The sequence below is a fragment of the Alosa sapidissima genome, chromosome 9 (assembly GCF_018492685.1).
Source record: "Alosa sapidissima isolate fAloSap1 chromosome 9, fAloSap1.pri, whole genome shotgun sequence".
Lineage (NCBI taxonomy): Eukaryota > Metazoa > Chordata > Actinopteri > Clupeiformes > Clupeidae > Alosa > Alosa sapidissima.
In genome coordinates this window covers 15127668-15155033 of record NC_055965.1, presented here as the reverse complement: position 1 = coordinate 15155033, position 27366 = coordinate 15127668, and the positions used below count along the sequence as shown (strand labels likewise).

Here is a 27366-nt window from a genome sequence, read left to right as displayed (position 1 = left end):
AAAGGTTTATCGAACCCGTAACGCTTTAGAGATTTGATACAAGCACCGGTGCCCCTGTGTCAAATGTCCCATTTAAATTTTTCAGTGACGTCCGAAGCTTCGTACGTCATCAGTCACGTGACCTTACAACTTTGATACGCGCTCCGATACATTGTGCCGAAGCAGATTGCTTCGCGGAAGTGATACGAGCTTCGGTGCCTCGGTGTCAGACTTCCCATCCCTACTGATGATGCATCTGATCAAATTGCTATTTTCTGACAACCATTTCCAGGTGCTCTCCTGTCTGAATCTCAAGCTCTTTAGCCTAGCATCTTAATGCTGTTCACAGCACGGTGAATGACAAACGATGACAAAATGCTGTTCATGTTTATGAGTTTATAGCCTGGACACGTTTTACATGTCACGTTTTATATTTTATTATGATCACTCTCATTACCATGGGGTTACTAAATATGTAATGCTACGGTTAACACTGGAGATGTTAAAAAAAACTTTTAAACTTTTTTTATTCTCCCGCGACGATAGGCTAGGCTTGGCTACAGGTAATTCGCTCATTAGCTCAGATCAGTGACTACCAGAGGAAACGTGGGGTAGAAAACTCAAACAAGTTAGCTGCTAATGTAAGACTAGGTGTGTTAGTTTCTCGTTGCAAAAGCAAAATTTCACAAGAGCTCCATGCGCTTTTGTAGGCTACACGCAGTCTCAAAAACACTGTTTACAGCTTTTCGAGTCACTGTACGAGGTAATTTATTTTATATAGTGATAATTTAGATACACTTATGGGGTGGTTGCAATTGCGTTTTCTAAAGAATCTCCCGTCTCGATTTTGTACAGAAATTAATATTAAGTGACACATACGTAAAAGGGCAAAAGGTCACCTTATATAGCAGGCTAAGATATAAGGTCTGGAATTTAATTTAATATTGTTGTAATGGTAGGATAACTACATAGTTTACACAATAATTACACTGAGTTATAAATATTGTATATCAATGCATTTATTGACTGTCAATTACCCAACATTGTGGCTCTGTCTATCATTGAACAGTAGCCTATTTAATGCATTCTAATCCATTGTCAATCACTTCCGGGAACTATTTGAAGTTTACATGAACCACGTGACCTTAACGAATTTTGAACACCCATTGTCGCAACTCTACCTTTATATGGCTCTGTATCATATACATAGATGCTGTGTGTGTGATGTGTGTTTGGTTACTCTGATAATGATGTGCAGTTGGTCATTTTGAAGATGATATGTTTATGTTTGTCTGTAGAGCTGAAGAGGACCCTGTGATCTACTGTACAGTCAACAAACACCCCAGAACATAAATACAATGAGCATCAGTTCCCATCAGTGCTTCCCATATGCAAATGCATGTCCTGTGTCACTGGGCTCAAGAACCAGTTTCTACCATTGTTATGAAGTTGTTCTGTCCATGCACTTCTTGCTTATATATGAAGGTCTATTTTTTGTCTAAATATATATACTGTATATAGTTTTCACCTGTTATGTTCTCTCTGAGTTTGTGCCCTGTCACCCCATCAACTGTTTATTTGTTTCCTGTTTTTCAGGAATATTATTCCTCCATACAACAGATGTGGCAAAATATGGTGATTAAAAGACATGATTATGAACTTAACAGAGAACTGAATGCAAAGGTGAAGTGTTTATTAATACAGATTTGACCAAATTTGTAAACATTGAGTAAAATAAACATTCCTACTTTATTTGACAAGGAACGGTATCAGAGATCAAATACTGAATTAAAACCAGAAAGCAAAGGCATTTAGATGATGAAATATTTTTAAACCATTGGTAGGAGGCATGATATTGGTATTGGCTGGACAGATAAGCGTGCAACTTTGTTAAATTAGGCCCTTTCACTGGTCCTGGCAATCACCACTAGGAGGGGACATTATTCTCATACACTGTTTGGCTGAGCCAAAGTCCTTTTAGGCAAGTCCCTCCACTCGGCAGCCATATTGCAACACTTTTTGGGCACTCATCGAACATCCGTTTCGGCAGAAATGCGTGTGCGCAAGGCTTTATGACACCATTCTTGCTCCAGCGGCGAGATCACAACGTATGATTTGGGAAGATGTCTTCACAACACAACATATGATTGGCTTAATGTATTCACAACACAGCACATGATTGGCTCAATGTATTCACATGTCGACGTTTTGCCGCAGAAGCGGTGTGATATGTGTAGACAACTGCCATTACAAACTAACCCCATGCATTTCTATGGAGGATTTTTTCAGTGCTGTGTCTCCTCATTAGAAAGTCTCTGGCTGAGCTTCTCAGTTTACCTGAGATTCAATGTGTGAATTCACCTTGCAGTCACGTGACGAAGGAGAAAAAATAATTAAAACGATTCAGCTAAAAACTGGCAGTGGTATACTTTCTGAAAGTATAGTATAATGCTGCAGCAGTAGACATTATGAGCTAACACAAACCGTAAGTCAAAAAACAGTCAGTTGCTTTGATACTTGCTTGCAACAGCATCAAATTGGTTTAACCTACTTTAAGCATCACAGGAACAGAGCAGTGTCTCAGATCGGATCTTTCGCATCTTTCGCATTAGTGGCACCTTGCCCTGCATCCACAAGAGGTAAGTTCAGCCCAGGATGGTGAGGCCTCAGACGAATGGCCAGCGTAAGCTTCTGAGAGGCCTCAGATAGACGGCCAGTGTGAGGAGAAGGAGCTATCATCTGTTGGGCTCCTCCCCCACTCAAGAGGAGATGACGACTAGGACTTGCCAGATCATGCAATATGGGCCAATGAGAACATGAACAGAAATGAAATATTAACAGAAATGAAACATGAAATGAGCGTGACATTTTTCTGTCATTTTTAGCACCGTATGGAGATGGTATCAGCTGTTAGTCCCTCCCCTCCTCCACACAGTCAGTATGTGTGAACTGATGCCCTCAGCCTCTGTGCAGCAGAGAGGCTGCAGTATGAAACACAGCACAAAGAACCATTAAAGGGACATTCCACCATTTGGGGAAATACTAACACTAACACTAATTTTCTACCTCCCCTCGAGTTAAACAATTGAGTTTTACCTTTCCATAGTTCATCCAGCCGTTCTCTGAGTCTGACAGTAGCACTTTTAGCTCCAGCTCATTGAATCAGATTAGACCGTTAGCATCTCTTCTATAAGCTAACGGTCTAATCTGATTCAATGAGCTGGAGCTAAAAGTGCTTCTGTCAGACTCAGAGAACGGCTGGATGAAAAGTGGAGTATCGCTTTAACAACCACCGTTACTATTTCCATTGCTACACCCACTGTATACTAGGGATAAATTAATGCACATTGAAAACAAAATGATAAGTAAAATATTATGCAAAAACCAACAATTAAGAGAAAGAAAAAAAAAACGTAAAAGCACAAACAGTGTACTTCCCTTTATTGTTCTAGTCGTAGGCATCCATTAGATTTGTGTTATAATGAGAGAGGTGAGCTGGTGATGGAGCCGGTTGGTTCTGGTTCTGACACATTGGTATCAGCAGTGGGAAGGAGATGATGAGAATTGGACAGATCTAAGACCTTGTTGGAAAGCTACAGCTGGGAGAGTGCATTGCTCTACTGAAGTGGGAAAGGCGTGTGTGTGTGTGTATTGCTCTGCTTAAGTGGGAAAGGTGTGTGTGTGTGTGTGTGTGTATTGCTCTGCTTAAGTGGGAAAGGTGTGGGTGTCCTGGATGGAGAAATGACAGCTCGGTCACCAGCTTGTCCCTTGTGTGATTGGGCTTGACACTTCAGACTGGAACCAGAACAACAATATGGATTTTAAATACTGTGTAATTGTAAGTCCTGTTACACAAGAGAGTGAGAGGTGAATATGTATGTTTGTGTGTGTGTGAGAGAGAGAGTATCTGTGAAATGAGGAAGGATAAATTACCCTCATCATACCCTGTTTCCTTACAGAGCTGCATTTTCACTTCCTCTAATGTTTCAGTGTAGTCTCAGACAATTTAGAAGTATCAACTGGGGTAAGTGTCAACACAAATGTTCTTAATACGAATGAACAAGTGAAAACAATGTATTACCGAGTTGAGATGATGATTATGATGAAATAATATATTATTCAACTGTGACTGAGAAACTGCATATTATTCATAAAATAGACTCAAAAATGCATGAACATCCTGGCAGGTTTTCATTATGCACAGAATCAGATGCATCATTCTGCTGTTATGCACACTGGGTATGTATATCATATTGTAACACTGATCTCTTGCTTGGGTTGCTTTACCGTCTTATGTTTGTGGGAGTGTGCATAAGTTTAATACTGTTGTAAGTCTGTGAGTGTGCATGTGTGTGTGTGTGTGTACTGTAAGTGAGCCAGTGAGTTCTGGAGAATGAGTGTGTGCAGTGCACCCATGATGAGTGTGTTTGTGTTTCAGGTCTTCATGCCAAAACACCCCTCACTGTGACCTACTCTCCTCAGAACAGCTGTGCTCTCACAGGCTCCTCAGTGCTTCTTACCTGCAGTTACACACTTCCACCAAACTACAGTTTTTCTAGAGGATATTGGTACAAAACTGATAGTCAGAAACATGTGACGTATGTACGAGCATCTGGAACTCGTACTGAGTATAGCTACTTCTCTCCAGAGTGTAGAGTGAGAATAAGCAATCTGATTCCTAGCGACTCTGGTGTATATGACTACAGAATTAGCAGACATACCACAATCTTACAAGGAAAAGATGGAGTTACTCTCTATGTTTCAGGTAAGTACACTTTTTGCTTGGTTCATAGCTTTAATTGTAATAGTAAATATTTTATACCAGGATCAAGTGAGAGTATATTTTGCACTAGTATAAAATGGGTGCTGTGGTGATGCATGATGTGCTAGTGAGCTATTATTGCAGCCCAAAACCCCCTCTATTTTGCAGAAGTAACCAGAAGGTTCAACCAAAATGGTGGAAGCTAAAGACTAGCCCTATACATATAACTTGGAAACATGTATGAGAATAAAAGATAAATATTATTTTTTAAATGTCTAAACTCCCCTGATGTGCACCCATTTCTTTTTTTCCATCACTCCAACCATTTAATATTGGCATATTAAACTGAGAGCCATACAACGGTGCTGGGTAACACACACACAATTACCCATATCATGTGAAGTGAATACTGGGTTGAGGAACCTTTTTATTGCCTGATGTGCATAGACTGGGGAACATAGAACATTGGAACCTAGAACTGGGTAGCATATGAAGCGTTGTCATTTCTGGGAATAGAACCCTGGGAACACAATGTTGACCCCAATATAAATGAATATTTATCAACATCTTACACTAACTTAGACAAGACTAACACTCATTTTAGTCTTAATTTTATCACTTGAGCTTTTGAGTCTGAACTGATGGACTACTGGGCTACTGAGCTTTTTGCCTTTCATTTACGATGATTGTCAGTATCAGAGCCAGAGGCATTAGATACATCAGTTAATTCAAATGCAATTAAATAGATAGATAGATAGATAGTAGTGATGGGCAAATGAAGCTTTGGTGAACCACTGAACCACAGCAGTGTGAACAGTGTGAAGCACAGCAGTGTGAACCTAGCGACACTAGCTGGCTGCCACACATACATTTTTCAACATAAAAGTCCTCAGCAAACCAATATTTTTGGTTACATATACTGGTTTGGGTAAGGACTTTTATTTTGAAAAATCTACATGTGGCAGCCATATTGGATTTTTTCATTAGTGTTGCTAGCTTCACACTGCTGTGGTTTAGTGGTTCACCAAAGCTTCATTTGCCCATCACTAATCGATAGATAGTGTGATGTCACGAGAGGCTGCGTCCTGGAGGGGCGCTACATTCCCCTGAGATGGCTGCAGTCACGGACAGCTTTGGCTCCATCTGCTGGTGGAGTTGGAAACTCCACCCCTCAACACACGAGATCCCAACACACCTGAGACCGATCAGGGCCTGATGAGCCGAAGGGCTTTTTAAGGCGCAGAGAAACAGTTGGTGTCAGAGTGGGGTTTGGGAGACAAGCGCCAAGTTGTGCTCTCAGAGAAGCTACAGACCGTCGAAGTAGCACTTTCCACGTGAAGTACTTGAAGACTGGAATACTTACCGCTGGATTGGCCATGGGCTGCGGCGCTGACTAAAGTAAGGCAGAAGACTGGTTTCCAAGAAGATATTTTCCTGAGGGAATGGGACTATGATTTCACGTTTGAAGAGACATTAAGTTTTGACTGTTGAAAGATCAACCTTATCCTTAGTTACCCTTTTGAACTTGGCATACCTTTTTGTTAATTCCCAAGAACTTTATTAAAAACCTTCGTTGTATTATAACCGTGTCCTTGCACTGCTGAACTGTCCCGCTGAGAGCCGTGTAGCCGCTCAGATCACATATGGTGGAGAATGCGGGCAGCGTTCAAGCGCTAATAGTGCATGTCAGAGGAGGACACTGAACAGTTGATATCCCAATTTTCCAAATTTCCCACAAAAAAGAGGTATGCCAAGTTCAAAAGGGTAACTAAGGATAAGGTTGATCTTTCAACAGTCAAAACTTAATGTCTCTTCAAACGTGAAATCATAGTCCCATTCCCTCAGGAAAATATCTTCTTGGAAACCGGTCTTCAGCCTTACTTTAGTCAGCGCCGTGGCCAATCCAGCGGTAAGTATTCCAGTCTTCAGGTAAGTATTCCAGTCTTCAAGTACATCACGTGGAAAGTGCTACTTCGACGGTCTGTAGCTTCTCTGAGAGCACAACTTGGAGCTTGTCTCCCAAACCCCACTGTGTCTCTGCGCCTTAAAAAGCCCTTCGGCTCATCAGGCCCTGATCGGTCTCAGGTGTGTTGATCTTGTGTGTTGAGGGGTGGAGTTTCCAACTCCACCAGCAAATGGAGCCAAAGCTGTCCGTGACTGCAGCCATCTCAGGGGAATGTAGTGCCCCTCCAGAACGCAGCCTCTCGTGACATCACAATAGATAGATAGATAGATAGATAGATACTTTATTGATCCCCAAGGGGAAAGTCAAGGTCTCAGTAGCATACAGACATCACACACAGCATTCACTAACAGCAGAAAATGTAATTAAAAGTATATAATATAAAAAAAACACAAGCAATAAGGACAGTAGAATATAAAGAATATAGGACCCTGGGAACATAGGGATGACCCCAATATTCATAACTTAGTCAAGACCAACAGATGCATTTTATTCTTCATTTTAGCACGTTGTCATTATCAGGCATTACTAGATAAATCGGGTTAATTCAAATGTAATTGTGTGTGTGAATGAGAGTGAGAAGTTTAGTTGAAAACTTTAATATATCCTGCTTTCTGATCTAGATGCTCCACGTAAGGACTGTTGGGGAGTGTCCTACTCGTCCACCAGCTTCTGTGCCTCGAGGGGCTCAACGGTGGACATTCCCTGCACATACGGATTCCCCAGAGACCAGACAGTCACCACAACACACTGGTACAGAGAGGTGGAGAACGGTCAGGATCCTATAGACCTGCATCTGGAGGAAGACTATGAGGGCAGAGTGGAACATCTCAGTACTGAGGAGCATAACTGCACTCTGAGAATCAGAGACGTGGGAGAAACTGATTCAGGAAAATATCGATTCAGATACAAGACAAACACAAGAGGAGGGGCCTTCTCTGGTGATGTGGTGACAATCTCAGTCACAGGTACTGTAAGTACATCAATTAAGTTATAATATATAATAAAGGTTTTAGAGAGTAACTCCTGCCATTTTTGCCAGAACTGCAGGTATCAATGACAGCTGATACAGTAACAGAGGGAAGCAATGTGACACTGACCTGTGATACAACCAGCTGCTACCTGAAGGCTGACACCCACTTCATCTGGTACAAAAACACACAGCCAACCAGACACAGAGCCATCAACAGCACCCTCCACCTAAACCCAGTCAGCAGTGAGGATGCAGGCAGCTACTCCTGTGCTGTTAGAGGACATGAACAACATCAATCACCTGAGGCTGCTTTAGATGTCAGATGTATGTGAGAGAGCAGCTACTGGATATTAACTTGTCAATTAAATTTAACTGATAGAATGTCAACAAATGTTAAACTGATTATAAGTGAGACCAAACAAGTAAAGGAAAAAAGTCTGAATGGTAGTGTTATTCTTTCTGTTGGTAGATCCACCACGGAACACTGCTGTATTTGTGGATCACCATGGTGAAGTAGTGGCGGGTGATTCGGTGAATCTGACCTGCCGGAGTGATGCCAATCCACCGGTACACACCTACACCTGGTACAGGAAGACGGGAAATCAAACCTCACTCCTAGGAGGAGGCCAGAGTTACGTTGTCGCTAACATCAGCTATGAGACCAGTGGACTCTACTACTGTGTTGCACAGAATAGTGTTGGTGAACAGCACTCGGCTGCTGTGTCAGTGCCAATAGCAGGTAACATCACCTTTTGAGATTATGTTCTTCACTGGAATAATGCCATTAAACTTAATATTGATGATTAGGCCTATTTTTGGCTGGTTTTATGGTTGAAGGGTTTTATGGTTGACAGGTAGAGAGAAGTTTGTCAACTATAGTGTGTCAGTTAGTTTTGCACTCTCGTTGTTTTCTCACCATTTGGAAGCCTACTTGTTAGTAAACGTGCTAATAATGATAAGTGAAAAATCCTGTGGTACAGTGGTTTCAGCACCCGTACCACATTTGGGTCCAAGTGCCCACAGGGACCTAGATTCGAGTCCGACCCAGGTCATTTCCCAATCCTACCCCATATCTCTCTTCCACTCGCTTCCTGTCAGTTGCTTCACTGTCCTATCACAATAAAGGCAAAAAGACCAAGAAATATAATAAGGGCAATGATTGGTCACTATTGTGAAACATTGTGATTAAGTGTGCTTAAATATTTTGTTTACAGGGCAAGGCTTTGCTAAGTATGTAGCCATTGGGATCCTTGTTGTAGTGGCTCTCCTACTGCTCCCCTGCCTTCTGTGTCTGAGGTGAGAAATATTTGTCCTTCAAATGACTTTCATAATATAATAATGTGGTAAAACATATAGTAATACGGTAACATTATATGTTCATTTTGTTGATGTTTCATGAGTACTGGCCCTAAGTCTTTCTTCTCCACAACAGCAGGCGGAAATCTAACGCTCCCCCCACAACAGGAAGCACAACGATTTCGCAACAGGTGAGCATACTTACTGTGCTAAAGAGAGATGACAGTTTGTCCACAAGACTGACAGGCCAGTAAAAAAGAAAATGACACGTTCAACATAATAAGTTATTCCAATGTTTCATTGAGACACACTAAATAAAAGTGTCTATAGATGTGGCTAAGGTATGGTAAATGCAAATCTAATGTCATCCCTCTCTTACCTCTCTTTAGCAAAGAGGGAGCAAAAGCAAGCACAAGATACTTGAGATGATTAAAATTGTCAGGGCCATGCACAATCTTACTGCACAAAGGCCAATTTTGTCTTGTGGGTCTAATGTCTAATGGACATTTTCACTTATGAGCAAAGCGGTTCGTCGGGTCATCGATATGTCCAGGTTTTTTTTTTTTTTTTTTTTTTTATCAGACATACTGTGGTTACCCTAAGCTGGGTACAATTAGTTTTTCTTTTTTGAGTTGTTTGATGCACAACTTCCTCTTTTCCTCCAGCAGGCAGACTCAAGCCTGGTGTACGATGACGTATTGACCTCCGACCCCTCATGCAGACGAAACACAGAAGCAGACAATGACGTCCAGTATGCCAGCGTTAGGTTCAAGGGCTCGGACAAAGCAGAGGTGGGCCCATACGCTGACGTTCAGCGTCCTCACACCCAAACAGCACAGGAGGACATTGAGTACGCTTCAATACATTTCTCCAGACAAAGGACACTTCCCAGTGAGTAGTTTTGCCTTCACCATACCAACTTAATGCACAGACATAATGTGGTATGTCTGTAGTGTCTTGTTAGGAGAGAAACGGGGGTAATACACTTTTACTCATCTGTACCACTCTTTAAACGCAAACACACACAACCAAAACGCAGCTGTTCCCATAACAACCAACACCGCTAGACTCAAACTTCAGAGTGGTAGCACCAAAGATCCTTGATTACTACTCCGCTTTAACCCTCTCTGGTAGCACCCTTGCCGTGTACTGCAACAATGATTCATTCTGTTGCTTTGTCTGTGGGGTAATGTGTCATGTACACTGATGCTTTGTCTGTGAGGTAATGTGCCATGTACACTGTTGCTTTGTGTGCGATGTGTGTTTAGTTATTTTGAGAATGATGTGCACTAAACAAACTATCTGTTTGAGGATGATTCGATGAGATGTTTATGTTTGTCTATAGAACTGAAGAGGACCCTGTGATCTACAGTACAGTTAACAAGCCCCTCAGGACACGAATATGACAAGCATTACTTCCCATCAGTGTTTTCCATTTGTATATGCATGTCCTGTGTCACTGGGCTTCTACCATTGTAGCCTTGTAATTGGCTACTGCTTTACTTGAAAATATGTTCTTTCTTCTTGCATTGCATCTACCAAGCAGGGAGATAAAGATCAGTAGTTTTACTCAAACTACTTGAGCACGTATAGGCTATGGAAAATTGTTCAAATCTAGCAAGTAGAAAAGATTAAGTGAATGACATGAAAGTGAAAGTAAGACATTCGAAAGGCCAACAAAAGTTAAGGTTGCTTTTGATAGTAGAAATTAGGGCTGTCAATCGATTAAAAAAATAATCTAATTAATTACATACTCTGTTTAAAGCAACACCAAAGAGTTTTTTGTACCTTAAAATAATGTTTCCAAAATAGTTTCCGTGGTTCATCAACTCGTAACAGGGTGAACGGCACTTCTGCATTCGCTTCGCGGCCCTCTATCGGCTATAACCGCACTATGTTGGGTGCAACGCGTCAGTAATCACATTACAGTTCCTACAGTGTGTGAGCAAGGTAATAGCCTTCTCCGAATAAGGTGAATAAGGTAATAGCCTTCTCCGATGAGTTTTAGTTATTCGTGTCTAGTTATTCGTGCCACTCGAATAACTACAACTCATCGGAGAAGGCTATATTACCTTACTACTGAGCGGGAAACAGTGCACTAATGACTAGTCTGATGTCAATCACACCAGAAATTGATTAAAAAAATAACAGGGTGTTACAAGCTAGGACTGCCACTGTTTTCAGTGTGAAGAAGAGCATCTAGGCTATTAATGACAGAAGGAACGCAACTCGCAAGCGCACTTCACTCAAAGCAGTTCAATGTTTTGCAAGTTGTGTGCATGTCACCATTCAACTTTTATGAAGGAGTGTGTGCGAGCTGGGCAGCAACGCTTCCATAAAGCAATTCGAACTTGCACAATTTTTAAAAGCAGTAGGAAGTGCCGTGTTCATTAACTTTTGAAGGCAGATTAGCTATTTGTAAGAAATGCCTGGTAGGCCTACAGCGCAACTTGGTTTGGACTAGGCTACCTAATGTTTCACAACTGTAATTAATTAAATAATAAATAAAAGGGGACGATATCTATAATGTCCATATCAACAAAGTAGCCTAATGTAGCTTGTTAATCCTCAGTCATCATGAAGGCCTTCTACACTTCAGCGGTTGAGTGTTCTAACTGGTAGCATCATCACCTGGTATGGGAACTCCACAGTTAGAGATTGTAGTACTCTGCAGAGAGTAGTGCGCTCAGCTGAACGTACTATTAGAACTCAACTTCCTGCTCTACAAGATATCTATTCCAGAAGAGTACTCCTAAGAGCCCAAAAGATTCTGAAGGACTCTTCTCATCCTAACAATGGATTATTCCTACCGCTGAAATCAAGAAGACGCCTATGTAGTCACAAAGCCAGAAATGAGAGACTCAGGAGAAGTTTTTATCCCCAGGCCATCCGAACTCTGAACTCACACTATACTGACTTTGCACTCATTCACTCCTCAGCACTCATGCCCCCCCCCCCCCCCCCCACACCTACAAGACTTTTAGCACTTTTACATCCCTCACCCTATGCTATAGACCTTTTATTATTTTCTTATTTCATCACACGTCAAAACACACACACACACACACATATCTGACTTTCTCCAACTTTTGCACATCTCCATAGAACTTTTTATTTATTATTTTTGATTTCTCCTCCATCTACCCATGTCCTTGATTGCCTAGCCTTTCTGCCCCCCCCACCCCCACCCCACCCCCATCCCCAACACCCCCACAAAAAACACACACATTAACATCACTGTCATCACCTCACATACATACAGCACACTGCTTGCTACAGTAAGCCTCCTCTACTTGCTGCACACTGCCCCCCCCCCCCCCTCCCTACATACACAGCACATTGTCTTCAGGATCTTCTCCAACACACATCCTCTACATACTTACAGCACACTGCCCCCACCTACCCACACGCACACTACACACACACACACAGTCACTGCTACACTCCCCTCCCGCCCACACACACACATCTTCATCACTCACATACATCATACATACAGTACTCTGCTTGCAATAGTAAGTCCCTTCACCATACTTGCAGTACATTGCCCCCCCCCCCCCCTCTCCCCTACATACACAGCACATTATTTCATCAGGAAGCTTCTCCAACACACATCCCCAACATACTTACAGCACACTGTTGCCCCCCCCCCCCCAATACACAGCACATTGTCTCATGAGGAAGCTTCTCCAACACACATATTGCACACTGCCCTCTCCCCACATACACAGCACACTATCACATCTCCCCTGTCATCCCCCCAACACACACACCAAGACCCCTGGCAGTTGGGTTAGCCCCTTGAGCCGTGGATCTGCCCAAGGTTTCTTCCTTGGTAAGGGAGTTTTTCCTTGCCCCTGTTGCTCTTGGGTGCTCCTTGTTGGTGCCCCCCTCCCTCCCCCCCAATTCCAATCCTCCCTCACCTTTCTTATGCAGCCCTTGCCACTTAATCTACTAAACCCCTCTTCTACTGCACTTTTTACCCCCCCCCCCCCCCCACTTTGCACAAATAGGCTGACACCAGACATAATTTCACTGCATTTCTTACTTCCAGTAACTATATGCATGTGACAATAAACTTCCTTGTATCCTTGTATCCTTGTCCCTTGCCTACCAGGTGGATGTAAACAAAGCTATAGAACCTAGAATACGTCACATGAAAAACGTTAATAGACCCTTTCAAGAGACCCTTTATCAGCATCATAGTTGGCCCCACAAGACTTCCTTTTTAACATTCCATATGTTATCTTAATGCAGAGGAAGTAGATTGGGGCCCAAATAGAACGTTCAAGCATTGTTTTTGTTTACCTTGTTGAAAGGGTCTATAGGCTAATGACAACCACTGCCTCTGGAAAATAAACAAACAGTAGGCCTAGATACATTGAAAGCACAATTTGAAACCATCCCGAGGTGACAGCTGGAGCTGTAGAGTTGGAGTCTCCGATGCACAGGAGGACATTACGCTTAACTCAGGAACTTTACAATACAATTAATCATACCAGACCAGAATAAATGTTATTGGATTTGGCTACATTTCAAATCCATCCCTCCACACATGTTGCATTGATTGAGAATGAACGTCTCAAAGTGGAGCGCTGTCTGCTCCCTGGGGGTGTTGCCTGGGCGCTCTGCTGGTGTTTTGCTCATCGGTTTTGACCCATGGGCAGAAAGTTTAAGGTTTTTCAACAGTGACGCTGCACAAATAGCTTTAGGCTATATTAGATGCGGGCTACCGCTATAATGGTTCACACCTCTCTCCGTTTTTTCCGCGGAGGTTTTTTTTGTTTTTTTTTTTGTGTATGATTTTGTTTATTAAAAGATATTTTGAGCCAAAAGTGAGGGGGCCATTGTCCCCCTGGCCACTGTGCTTCCGGCGCCTATGCCATCTGGCCCACAGTCTTTAAAGTGAAAAGGGAAAAAAAAAGATGAAAATTTACATATATAAATTTAGTTGCCACTTTTATCCCAAATGACTTGTAAGTCCGGCATTACAGATAAGCAATAGTGTGATACGAGTATGTTGAAATGAGGAAGTTGTGTGGATGGTAGGAGTTTATGTGTTAGTCCAGAATAGAGCTCCTTCCTTCAGCCACATGATGAGAGAGGGAAAGAGGAAGTGAGAGTAGGCCTCCTTGTTGTTCTAGACCACCACTCTCAGTTCCCCTGAAGCTGTTCTGTTGCCCGGACGCCTCATCTGAGGGTAAGAATGGATGATTTAAAAGTACTTTAAATACAAATTTGTGTATTTGATTGTCGGCATTGACTATGATTTAGCTCCAAATGGATATCTTGCATCTACAGATGCGACATAATACTTTGAGTGTCAACTTATTCATCAGATTTACATAAGTGAATTTGTTTCTCTAACTGCCATGCTCTCAGTTCCTCTGTTTGTGGTCTTTGTGTGGTCATTTTTTTTTACACTTTCCTATTTTGTAGGAAATAATATAAATAACTACAATAACTTACAAAAAGAAGTAATGAACTCCACATATCAAACCTCTGGTGGTGTGACACCAAATTGGCTGAGACTGTTTTGTATAACATTAAATCATTGCCATCAGGAATGTGCATCACACACTTTGTAGTCGGCAGTATTGTTATTAAAATAAATAAACCACATTTTGTCCATCATTTGTTTCTTTCTCATCCATGTTTATCACTTTTTTTTGTAAAGTTATAAACCAGAGCTTGTTATTCCAGGCTAAGATATCCATCCTGAAACACCATGAAAGGAACCACTCTTACATATTTTCTTTTATTCACTACTGGTAAGTTTTTTATGTTGAGATGTCGATAGCTTATGTTGAGCTTTTGCTTTGTGCTGCACTGAAATAGTGCTACATAATTAAACACTTCATGCCTTTTGATAGGCCTATAATTATGGCTAAATCATTGATGGGTGCTGTTTGATAGAACACTATGTGTTTATCTTCTGTTAAAGGGACACCAGGCAACGTTTTCGTGTTAATTACTCATCTTCGTAAGTCGGTATATGGTTAAATGACTCATTACAGGGCGAATTAAGACTCGCTCGCCCGCCCCTACTGCCTGTAGGAAGAATATCCCGCTTGCAAGTTCAGTGTATCGTACCCGGCGACCGAAGCAGTTTCAGTTTCCATCCTGCATCCACAGCACAGAGGGAGGCTAACGAAACGCTAGAGATTGTTGCAAACGTGTGTATAATGGCAGAGCCGGCGAAGAAGCAGCGAAAACCCTTGATGGAAGATGCAAAGAAAAGGAAAAGAGCTTCAGACCAAGCGAGGGGGAGTTTCGTAGAGAAAAAGCATCAGGCTTGCCTGGTGTCCCTTTAAGCTGAAGTCAAATGACAAGTTCTGCTCTGATCACTTGCAGATACTCTCACATTTTCACACAAATTCCTTAAATCTTTATTCACATATCTCTCTCTCTCTCTCTGTATAATATATATATATATATATATATGAATTAAGAGTTTGGTTCCAAAACGCCATATCCTCCATTTCAATGAATTTTGATAAATAATTTCCCATGTAATAGACATGTAAATAATAAACATGTAAATAACACAAATGTTTTGAAAAATGGAGATATAGGGTTTTGGAACCAAACTCCAAATGTATATACAGTATATATACGAATGCCTCTTCACATGATCTAATTACATATCGTGTGTGTGTGTGTCTGTCTGTCTAACGTTATGTTTCAGGTCTTCAGGCTATAGTTATAAACTACCATGCTAAGGAGGTTTGTTCACTCAAAGGGTCCACAGTGGTTCTTAAGTGCTCGTATGATATTCCTACTGGTGACAGTTTCATAGCAGGGTTTTGGTATAAAAATGATTCGAAAATACCAATACAATTGAATGTCCCAAATGTAAATCGTTTTGTGTACAATTCACACACTTGTGTGCTGAGGATAGCCAACCTGACACTACACGACTCAGGTTATTATGAATATAAAATCACAACAAAAACATCCACATCAAGCCTGAGGGACTCTAGTAGAGTCAATGTCCATGTTGCGGGTAAGTGTCTCTTTTTACATTTTTGGCATGCTAAATAACTTCCTGTTGAATGTAGAACATATGATTCTTATAGCTTATTATATAAATTATATTCTTGTGCTATTAATTAATTGATTCTGTTTATTTCAGTAATGAAACAATAGCCTGTATGATGCCTGCAGGGAAGATCATGAACATTGTATTTATGTAAAGTTCCCTCTAGTGATCTGTGAGTGAGTGAGTGAGCTTTGTGTAATTGTGAGTGTGAAACAAATGTTTAATGTACCATCAAATATTCTATAAATTCTACACATAACATCTTTAATTTATGCTGATTGTTGACATCAAATGTATTAGATAACTCAGGTCAGAGGGCTGATTAAATTGTAATGTGTATCTGTGTACGAGAGTACAAGAGTCATTCAGCCACACACTTTAGTATATCCTATCCTCCAATCTAGATGCTCCACGTAAGGACTGTTGGGGAGTGTCCTACTCGTCCACCAGCTTCTGTGTCTTGATGGGCTCAACGGTGGACATTCCCTGCACATACGGATTCCCCACAGACCAGACAGTCACCACAACACTCTGGTACAGAGAGGATAAGAGGCGTAAGGTGCTTATAGACCTGCGTCTGGAGAAAGACTATGAGGGCAGAGTGGAACATCTCAGTACTGAGGAGCATAATTGCACTCTGAGAATCAGAGACGTGGGAGCAACTGATTCAGGACAATATCGATTCAGATACGTGACAAACACAACAGGAGGGGCCTTCTCTGGTGGACTAGTAACTATCTCTGTCACAGGTATGTCAATTAATAAAATAATTTCAATTCATTAATGACGAGATTGAGAAGATAACTTATTTGCCCAGGGCAAATATTTTATAATATTGTCAATATTACAGTGGCACTTTTGGTCTAATCAGCCAAAATAGACACATGTAATCCTCTGTTAGTTACTCACCATTGGCTTCACGTTCCTCACTCTGGCCTATAGGACACTTACTGGATCCGCACCTTGCTATTTTAATTCCATGATCCAACTCTACGTCCCCTCTCGCCCACTGGTTCTCTGATGAGAATGTCGGCCCTCCATCAACACTAAGAGTAACTTGCTATTTTGTTGTAATTTTACTCTCTAGATCTACAGGTGTCAATGGCTGCTGGTACATTAACTGAGGGAGGCAATGTGACACTGACCTGTGACACCAGCTGCAAACTAAAGGCCGTCACCCCCTTCATCTGGTACAAGAACACACGGCCAACCAGACACAGAGCCATCAACAGCACCCTCCACCTAAACCCAGTCAGCAGTGAGGATGCAGGCAGCTACTCCTGTGCTGTTAGAGGACATGAACAACATCGATCACCTGAGGCTGCTTTAGATGTCAGATGTATGTGAGAGAGTAGCTACTGGATATTAACGATCAGTTAAATGTAGATTAACAAATATATTTATTATTTAAATAAGTGGATAGATAATAAATAAATAAATAATGCAATCTAACAAATGAATAAAATAAAGCAATAATAATAATGATAGTGATAAAAAAAAAGACGTGTATCATTGTTGATGTTTTTGTTGGCAGATGCACCGAGGAACACTGCTGTGCTTGCTGCTCCCCATGGTGACAGAGCAGTGGGCGAATCGCTGTCTCTGACCTGCACCAGTGATGCTAATCCACCTGTGCACAACTACACTTGGCACAGGAAGGTTGGTGATGAACTCAAATTGATAGGAGCAGGCCAGAGTTACGTTGTCGCTAACATCAGCTATGAGACCAGTGGACTCTACTACTGTGTTGCACAGAATAATGTTGGTGAACAGCACTCGGCTGCTGTGTCAGTGCCAATAGCAGGTGAGATCACCTGTTTAAATTGTCCTCTTCACCGGCATACTATTATTCATAAAGTATTGATGACTAGGCCTATTCTTATTACAGAGATAATTCAGATTTTGCTTGAGGCCTGCCACATGATCATGTTGTCATCCATGATTGACAGTTGAGCACAGGCTCTCATGTAGTCATAACCAAAGTTCTGTCTCTTCAGCGAATACTTTAGTATGGTAGAGTGGAACACCACTAATGATCATGTGTCAGTGCAAATTTGTTACATTACAATCCATAATATTGTGAGATGGGTGTAAAGTTGTGAAGCTGAATTACTACTAGTGTTTTGTGATTAGTTAGTTGGTGTGTCTAAATATTCTGCTGTCCTATAGGGCAAGGCTCTGCTAAGGGTGCAGCTATCGGGATTCTTATAGTAGTACCACTCCTACTGATCCCAGGCCTTCTGTGGCTGAGGTGAGAGATACAAAAGTTTAAGCTCCTTGACTTTACATGCACCAGGACCTTAGTTAGTATGGTCATAATATAAACTATGGTAAAAACAAAAGATACTAATATGATAAATCATTTTTTTAAGTATATTTTTTGGGCTTTTTATGCCTTTAATTTGATAGGACAGTGGAGAATGACAGGAAGTGAGTGGGAGAGAGAGTCGGGGTGGGATCTGGACCACGGGGCGGGAATCAAACCCAGGTAGCCGGCGTACGGTGCCCCTGCCAGTTGTGCCACGGCTGGGGGCGATAAATCATTTTTTATCATGATTATTACGGGCAGCCGTGGCCTACTGGTTAGCGCTTCGGACTTGTAACTGGAGGGTTGCCAGTTCGAACCCCGACTGGTAGGCCACGGCTGAGATGCCCTTGAGCAAGTCACCTAACCCCTCACTGCTCCCCGAGTGCCGCTGTTGTTGCAGGCACCTCACTGCACCGGGATTAGTGTGTGCTTCACCTCACTGTGTGTTCGCAGTGTGTTTCTAATTCACGGATTGGGATAAATGCAGCGACCAAATTTCCCTCACGGGATCAAAAGAGTATATATACTTATTAGGGCTGTCAATCGATTAAAAAATTAAATTAATCTAAATTAATCGCATATAAGATTTTTGCTGTGAAAGTATTTTAGTGACATTAAAGTTCAAAAACTCTTTTATTATTATTTTAATAATGGCCATAATAATCTATGATATGACCTAATATGCTGAGGAAATAAATTCAAAAGTGCTTCGGGAAGAAGTTTTTTTTATCACATACATTGCAGAGGACTTTATTTTAATCAACACTTTATTTTTATCAACACCATCAAGCCATTTTTGAAAAGTAAATGTTCCAATCAATGATCTAGGCAGCACATTTTCTTCTCTCTCATTTTACAGTCTAATGGTTACTGACTACAACGGCTCGTCATTCAGAATCGATTAATCTGCGTTATTTTTTTTAATCTTTAATCTATTTTTTCTCAAATTAATTAATCGAAATGAATCAGTTAATTTGACAGCCCTAATACTTATACTTATTATCATGGTTATTTTTTTGTTTTGTTACTTTTTGTTGATTTGTTGAAGTGAACAGTGTAGAACTGGCCCTAAACTTTTCTCCTCCCTTAACAGAAAACAAAAGTCTAGGAATCCTGCCTCGAAAGGGAACACAACAATTTCTGTACAACAGGTGAGGATGGTGACTGTGTAGCCAATGCCTGTGCCTAGATGACACTGGTGATATGTGATGGGATCAGGGAAAAACCATCACATGGCGAAATTTCACCAATTTATGATTCTGATACAACAGGATTTTGCGAGGATGGTATCCAGGCTGTTGCAAGGGGACAGTATCCAGGATGTTGAATGAATCATACGTTGATGAAATTTCACCAGAGAGGGTTGAAACGGAGCAGAAATCAGGGAATTTTTTTTTTAATTTCACCATGTGATGGGGTTTCCTAGATCTCATCATATATGAAGAGTAAGTCGAACCAAATTTAGTTTAGCCAGGATAATGTTTTTTTTTTTTTTTTGAAGATTAAAATTGGAAAGATTTTATTTTCACTTCTGCTTTTGGAATGGGTAAGGCGAAACGTGTATTAAAGTATGAAAATGTGACACATTTTTTCTGTTTGGTTTAAGTCTTCAGTCGCTGAAAACCTCAACGAGGTGTGCGTTGATGTTTTAATCAGATTATTGCAATTGTAACACACTGCAGTGCAGTGCAGCCAAGCGTTTTAGTCACGCTGATTGCAATCCAAGGCACAGTTGGAGAGGATGACTGTTTTCACTTCAGTCACAGTTTCTGTTTTTGGCGCAGGTTGAGCAACTTCCTTTTTTCTTTCCGCAGACAGACCCAAGTCCGGTATATGACGACGTAGCTGCAGTAGCAGTGGCCTCTGATCTCGCATGGAGACGAAAAACGGAAGCGCACAATGACGTTCAGTACGCCAGCGTTCAGTTCAAAAGCTCGAAGGAAGCTAAGATGGCACCCTACGCTAGTGTTGAGCACCCCCAAACCCAAACAGCACAGGAGGATGTTCAGTACGCTTTACTGAATTTCTCCAGACCAAAGGACACTCCTCCGTGAGTAGTTTTGCCTTAACCATTCCAACTGAATCCACAGGCATGACATGATGTGATAGGACATAATTTTGTTGCTGTGTGGATGGGGTGACATGACATGCATTTTGGATGACGTGATTTTATTATTGTCAATAGAGCTGAAGTGGATCCTGTGATCTACAATACAGTGACCAAACCCCCCAGGACACGAATACATTGAGCATCACTTCCCATCAAGAACAAAGATGAATGTTATTTTTCAAGGATATATTTGCTGAAACCTTTGTTATTAACAAGAATGGAATGTATATTCCTGTGTTCTTATTTCATCCTGGCATGCGTATAATAAATATTCACTTATGTGCCACCAGTCTTTATGTGTCCAAGCCAAAAGCTGGTGCTCGCTGGTATGCAGAGGTGGAAAGTAACAAATTACATTTACTCACGTTACTGTATTGAGTAAAGACTAATGACAACCAAAAGGAAGGGAAAAGATTGTGCCCGGAACCACTACAGTGACAATGATCAGCATGTAGCCTACTACAATATACACTGTAAAAAATCAAACTAGGGAAATAGTGGCCACAACTTGAAAAACTAATTAAGAAAGAACATTCTTACAAGTGACCGTTGTCTTAACTTGCAATCGTGTGTTATATGACTGTTTTTTATTAACATTAGGAGAACTTGAGTGGTAAAGTTTGGAGAAATTCAAAATGTAAGTTAATCGCAGGGCAAAGTTCAGCCAACTTTTTGAGAACGAGACCACGCATGCGCAGTCGGATTCCACCGTTAATGGAGAGGAGAGGCGCGCGAGGCACAACGACTTTGGTAAGTTCACACACAGACAACAGGGTTCGTGTTCAAATGTAAGGCCCCCCTTAGTTCTGCCGACTAATACGTTTGTAATATCGTTTAGTATCTCTCTATGTAGACTAAGGCTGATATTATACGTAAGACCGTTGTGTTTAAAAATAAACAAAATGTTTTGGCGCGCTTAGCTAACCGCTAGCGAACATTAGCTAGCTAACGTTACCTCAAGTCTAGGGGCAGGTGATTTTTTTTTTTCTTCTGCTTGCTACTTAAAACTTTTCCTGAACTGCGTTTACGGCCCAAACATCATTTTTTGGAGCACTATGCACATCTTATTAGATGTTTTGGTCCCTTGGTTGAGTTATGGACAATGCGTTTTGAGGCAAAACACAGTTTTTTCAAAATGGTTGTCCATGATGCCAAGAATTTCAAGAACATTCTAGTCACCTTGGCAACCAAACACCAGTTAATGGTTGCATATCATCTTGATTCACATCTACTAAGCCACCGTATCCATGTTGAGAAAGTGAACGTTGTTCAGGCTGCATCTTTAGATGCATCGTGGAAAAGGGCTTTAGAGAGAAGGTTTTCCCACCTCGAGTCTGTGTCTTTGTCATCCGATGTTCAAGTGGATGGAATTAGATACAGAGAGGGCATGATCATTTCTGCAGGTCAGTGTGGTGGCCTACCAGAATTCCACAGAATACATAGAATTCTCGTTGCAGAAGACTTGGGGTTCCTTTGCATAAAGCTCCCGTCTTGGTATATAGAACATCTTAGATCGTATGAGTTGGATGAGACTGACATCTTGACATTTGATGACTTAAATGACTTTTATCCTTTGATAGCCTACTCTGTCAGGGGAAAGCTTCTAGTGTCACCGAAGAAATTTCTGTTGTTCTGGCGTTCTGTTCTGTTGTTTTTTTTTTTGTAATGTTTGCTTTTTTCAGACATCGGACATTTCCATGCACAGAAAGACCGTGGCACTCCGAGGGCTTCCATTGTTCCTGAAAGACTACGGAGCAGAGAAGATTCTAACAACATGCTTGGTAAGTATAAAGGAGAACTAACTTTTAACCCCATTATCGTTTTCCTGAGGGGTCACCCCATGCTTAGGGAAGCAAAAAACCCAGACAAAAATGAATTCGACCTAGCCATAGATCTGCACTGGCTGCCAGCGCTTTGGAATAGCTATAACGCCATCCTATGGGGGCAACCCTTATCTGCTTTTGGATCCTCTAAATACACTCGGAAAACCATTCCAAGACCTATGTAACATGAGTTGGTTCCTTACGAGACACCACCATGCTCGTTTAACTCAAATAACGTGGCGAAACAATATAAACTTTGTGTTTTTGCATGGAGTCACTCACCGCAGATTTCCCCATTGACATATCCAGCTATCGGCTAGTAAGGGCTTTCTGCATATGTCAATGGGAAAATCTGCGGTGAGTGACTCCATGCAAAAACACAAAGTGTTTCGCCACGTTATTTGAGTTAAACGAGCATGGTGGTGTCTCGTAAGGAACCAACTCATGTTACATTGGTGGAATGGTTTTCTGAGTGTGTTTAGAGGCTCCAAAAGCAGATAAGGGTTGCCCCCATAGGATATCGTTATAGCTATTCCGAAGCGCTGGCAGCCAGTGCAGATCTCTAGCTAGGTCGAATTAATTTTTGTCTGTTTTTTTTGCTTCCTTAAGCATGGAGTGACCCTCAGGAAAACGATAATGGGGTTAAAAATGTACAAAGTTTTAAAGGGACACGACATCATTAGCTACACATTAATTTCTGCTCATATGTAAGAACTCATTTTTGCTTGTTTTGGTGCTCAACAGAACACTGATCCAGAAGCAGACTACACAAAAGGTGTGAAGATGGCCATCATGACTGTGATTGAAGATGATGTAGGGGCCTCCGCTTCCCCACCACACATTGAAGATTATGCCATCATACTAGAGGAGATTGTGGTAATGCACAACATCTGTGATTTGCCAAATGCATTTGCACTTTTTTTTGGCCTCTTGTACGCTCTCAATTTTCAGTACCCTAAAGAGTTGAAATACACATGTGAGGTGATTCAGAAAGTTTTCCTTGGACTTGGTGATGTTTGCTCAGCTAGAGTTCAGGCTTTCAAAAATAAACTCTTGCAGTAAACAACATGCTTACACACTGTTTAATGGCAATGTTTTGCAATACCTGTTTGACAGCCACAAGTAACATTTGCTTTGAGTGGGAATCCTAAGTTTATTGTATGGATGTTAAACCAGCAGAACATGTGCCGTACTTTGAGTATTTTATTTTTCAAGTAGTTTGTCTGAATGACTTGTGATTTACATTTCAAAGAAACTTTTGAGAGTTTGAATGTTTATTTTTTCTGTGCAATCAATAACTTTTGCTAACTTCAGATACAAAGCAGCAGAAGAACCTTTAAATGCTTTTTGTGGTACATTTGACTGTTCCCTATTGTTCAGATGGTCTGTCTGAATTACCTTTTTTCATATTTGTCTTTGGCTACATTATGTTGCTACATAATATTTGAAATATGGTGTAACTTCTATTACAAACCAGCAGAGGAACCTTTCAGTGCTATTTGTGGTACTTTTGACCGTTCTGTATAAATGGTCTGTCTGAATGACCTTTTCTTTTTTTGATAGTTCATTGTTGACTACGTGCATAACTTACAAAAGATGCAAATAACTCATGTTTTCACTTTCACACTGAAAACTTTCAATAAAACCCAGATTATTTGCACAAAAACAATGATTTTGTTGTGTTGGTGTGCAAGCTGACATGTAAATAACTTGAGTGTTATTTAAAAGTAAGATGCATTCAGCAAATACGAAACGTTGAGAATAAAAGTGTATTCCCTCAGATGAGCTCTAAATACAACACATTTTTTTAAGCCATACAAACCTCCATTTGCAATGCCTACAAACATGCATTATGACATTACACTAAATTAGAATATTAAGTTCAGGGAACTTATAAATCCATTGTTGTAGCTGTATTTTATGTGTTTGATCAACTTGTGGTTTAGCTTAATGTAAACTCAACAATCTGAGTTTTGAAACAAAAGTTCAGTTTACTCAAAAATATCTATGCATAATGTTGACTTTTTTTGAAAAGTTACTGCCACTGCAGATTTTTTACAGTGTACACACCCATATTGGCCACACAGGCCTAGGTAAGTGTCACACCCATTATTTCCTGAAATGTCAACATGTGGCACATATTTGGATACAGGGAATGAACAATCTTGTTTGTGAAATTTGAAACCTCCAGCAGCTTCTATGTTGTCAGGAGGCGGAGCCAAACATTGGAAAATGTAGATTTCTAGGGGGCACTACAGAGTCTGTGAATGTGTGAGTTGTGATTTTACTTAGCTCATGTTTTTTATGTCATACATAGATGTCACATGCCAAATTTAGTAAGTCTATGAGCTATGCAAGTTAGAAATGCTAACCCTAGGTGTAGATGGCCATAATTTGCATAGGTCAGACATATCTTGAGTGCTTAATGTACCTATTAATTGACAGTGTTGTTTAACCTGCACCACAGCCTTTAATAGGATTACACCAGTTAATTCAAGATAGTACCAGCATGTGGCACATTTTTGATACACGGGATGATTACAAACTAGTTTGTGAAATTTGGGACATCTAATGGCTTGTGTGTTGCCAGGAGGCGGAGCCAAATGTAGGAAATATTGGATTTCTAGGAATTAGATTTCTAGGGGGCGCTATAGAGTCTGTGAATATGTGAGATGCAATTTTACTATACAGTCATATTTTGTGTTATATATGGATGTCACTTGCAAAATTTTATCAGTCTAGGAGGTATGCAAGACACAAATGCTAACCCTAGGTTTAGATGTTCTTGATTTGCATAGGTTAGATAGGCCATGATAGAGTTACAGCAGTTTTTTTACTAATACCAACATGTGTCACATATATTGATAAGGGGGTAAAAACAAAGCAGCTTGTGAATTTTGAGACCTCTAGCTGCTTGTGTTGCCAGGAGGCGGAACCAAAGATTGAAAAGGGGCAGCTACAAAGTCTGAAAGTGTGAGGGTTGTTCTAGTTACTTATGTGAACCCTAAGTGTACATGTCCATGAATTTCTAAGGTCAGATAGGTCAGATAAGGTAAAACCAGTCATTTTCAACTAATAACATGTGGCACAAATTGATAAAGGGGATAGAAATAAACTGGTTTGTCGTATTTGACACCTGTAGCTGAGTGTAGCTGAGTGTGTGTTGTTGTAGCTTCCTGGATGTGTGAGGTCGTTTCAGGTTATTTCACTTCAAGGTGTCTGGATGTGTGAGGTAATTTCACTCCGACCCCATATTTGCAAAGCCTAGTTTAATAGGTCATAGCTCAGACAGGCCTTTGTAGGGTCACACCAATTACTTCACAACATTTGCACATATAATAAATACATGTGATGGAAAAAGACTTATCTGAGGTTAATTTAAGCCTTGACCTTGCTGATCATAAACAGGGTGCAGTATACCTGTGCACAGGTAGAACCAACAAGTGTTTGGACTTCCTAAAGCTGAGGTTACCCAGCACTGTTGAGCAGTGTTTAAAATTCTCCCTCGACAGGGATTCTCAACCCTGCTCCCTTTCTATTCATCAGTAGAACATTGTATACACAAGCCATAGCAATTTCTCAAATGACATTGGCGCAAAGTCATGAAAGTGTCAATAAATGTTGGTAGTGGAATAGGATAGAACAGACCTCATTAATAGCATAAACAACAAGAGTCCCTCTCCTGTCGCGCACACACTTTGCGCACATGGAACATGAATCCATCACTACAGACCAGGGTTCACAACTGTTATTGACAGTAAAGGCCTAGTCACAATCAGTATAAGCTGTGGGTAGTATTGTTAATCCAAGCACCATTTACCCCTTACAGTATTACACCTCAACACATGTTAAAAACTGTTGTTTTCAGACACACATATTACACATTGCACTTCACTACATCTCCTCAAAAAATTGGAATTACTAAACAGACATCTTTAATACCATCACAACACAACTAACAATTACATTCAGTGGATTAATCTCTTGATAATTTCTCCAATTAATCAGTTAGTTGTTTGATCAATGAAATGTGAGAAAATTATGAAAATGCTTAATGTGGTTTAATGTACCTACACCACGATCAACCATTAGGCCTACCAAATTTCTCTGTCATATTGAACCTGATGACCACTGAAAAAAAAACAAAAAAAAAACATATCCAACCCAAAAGTTGCAAGCTTTTCACTTCATATTCAGGTGACAAATGTTAGTAATATTAGCCATTTTGTTGTGTTATATTATGTGATTTGCAAAATATAGCTATTTATGTAATTTGACTACATTTCCCATGACGTACACCGTTCACTTCAATCGTGCTTACCACGAGTTCGCTGAAATTTGTAGTTCACTGAAGCACAAGTTGAAGTTCATTATCATGTAGGCTACTCATTAAATTATTTATCAGTATTTACATTTATTGTGCTGAAGAGACAACAGAATATTAATGAAAAAGAACTTGGAAATTGGAGTGCTAATATGATAATATGAATAAAATCAGCCTGGGAAACTTTACATGAATTGACCAATCACAGGACATCTCGTTTTTGATATATACAGTAAACCCATGCATGATACACAATCAGTCCTTGCATGCAATCATTGCTTATTGACAAAGTTATACAGCGATTGTTGCCTTCATTCTGAAAACTATCAGCGTTCGACATTCTGAGCTAAAAAAGGGTTTGTTTTGCATGTCTGTATTCTATTTTTACGTGATACAGTCCTATTCTATGCGATGCATTGTGTTGTTTATTTTGTGTAACGTTAACTGTTAGCTTGTTAGGATGCACGGCAGTCTAGCGAAATGAACGTGGTTGCTGATGTGATACACTAAATTATGCAAAAATGCACAGATGAAGTTGTAGTTTGTCATTTAAAATCTATACTGCTTCCTAACACAAATTGCACAAGTAGCCAACATATTATTTTGTACATGCATTTGATCAAGTTTCGGTTGGTTTGCTGTGGCAGATGGCAACACGTGTACTGAGCTAACGTTATTTGGCAGGTCATGTTATTATACCATCAGCAGGAAAATGCCACAGTAACATCATTTATCTGCGAAGGCGGTTGTGTCATGTAATTGTTTTTCATGGAATGTTTTCAAAAA

General features: G+C 40.6%; 2 protein-coding genes and 1 long non-coding RNA gene across 9 annotated transcripts in view; 2 read left to right on the top strand and 1 right to left on the bottom strand.

Annotated features, from left to right (window-relative positions):
- The window catches only part of LOC121718292 (B-cell receptor CD22-like), a 31315-nt gene extending 20685 nt beyond the window's left edge, over window positions 1-10630 (top strand). For 2 of the 5 annotated variants that reach the window (XM_042103248.1, XM_042103247.1), the window contains exon 9: window positions 10319-10630. In XM_042103248.1, coding sequence (XP_041959182.1) covers window positions 10319-10379 — 61 coding nt within the window. In that variant the 3' untranslated portion in view covers window positions 10380-10630. Of the gene's footprint in view, window positions 1-1277; window positions 1744-4417; window positions 4745-7327; window positions 7673-7746; window positions 8002-8146; window positions 8417-8891; window positions 8974-9109; window positions 9165-9638; window positions 9865-10318 lie in introns of those variants that run through there. The other 3 variants (XM_042103251.1, XM_042103249.1, XM_042103250.1) reach the window with 2 other exon arrangements.
- LOC121718429 lies at window positions 85-21452 on the bottom strand. The gene is made up of 3 exons (XR_006033949.1): window positions 21442-21452; window positions 4449-4451; window positions 85-223 (listed from the first exon to the last, which is right to left on the bottom strand). It is a non-coding gene; the product is annotated as an uncharacterized LOC121718429 (long non-coding RNA).
- Window positions 13765-23922, top strand: LOC121718293 (sialoadhesin-like). Of its 3 annotated transcripts, XM_042103253.1 has the most exons (12): window positions 13765-14173; window positions 14677-14744; window positions 15662-15979; window positions 16420-16764; window positions 17103-17354; window positions 17550-17819; window positions 18185-18266; window positions 19417-19474; window positions 20138-20373; window positions 20509-21183; window positions 22116-22214; window positions 23001-23922. In XM_042103253.1, exons 2-10 carry the CDS (start codon window positions 14702-14704, stop codon window positions 20570-20572), a joined length of 1668 nt encoding a protein of 555 aa, XP_041959187.1. In that variant the 5' UTR covers window positions 13765-14173; window positions 14677-14701; the 3' UTR covers window positions 20573-21183; window positions 22116-22214; window positions 23001-23922. The 3 variants fall into 3 exon arrangements, with proteins under 3 accessions (XP_041959187.1, XP_041959188.1, XP_041959189.1); XM_042103255.1 differs by lacking the exons at window positions 13765-14173; window positions 14677-14744 and adding an exon at window positions 16109-16187 and having other exon boundaries at window positions 15874-15979; XM_042103254.1 differs by lacking the exons at window positions 13765-14173; window positions 14677-14744 and having other exon boundaries at window positions 15841-16187.
- The last annotated feature ends 3444 nt before the right edge of the window (window positions 23923-27366 follow it).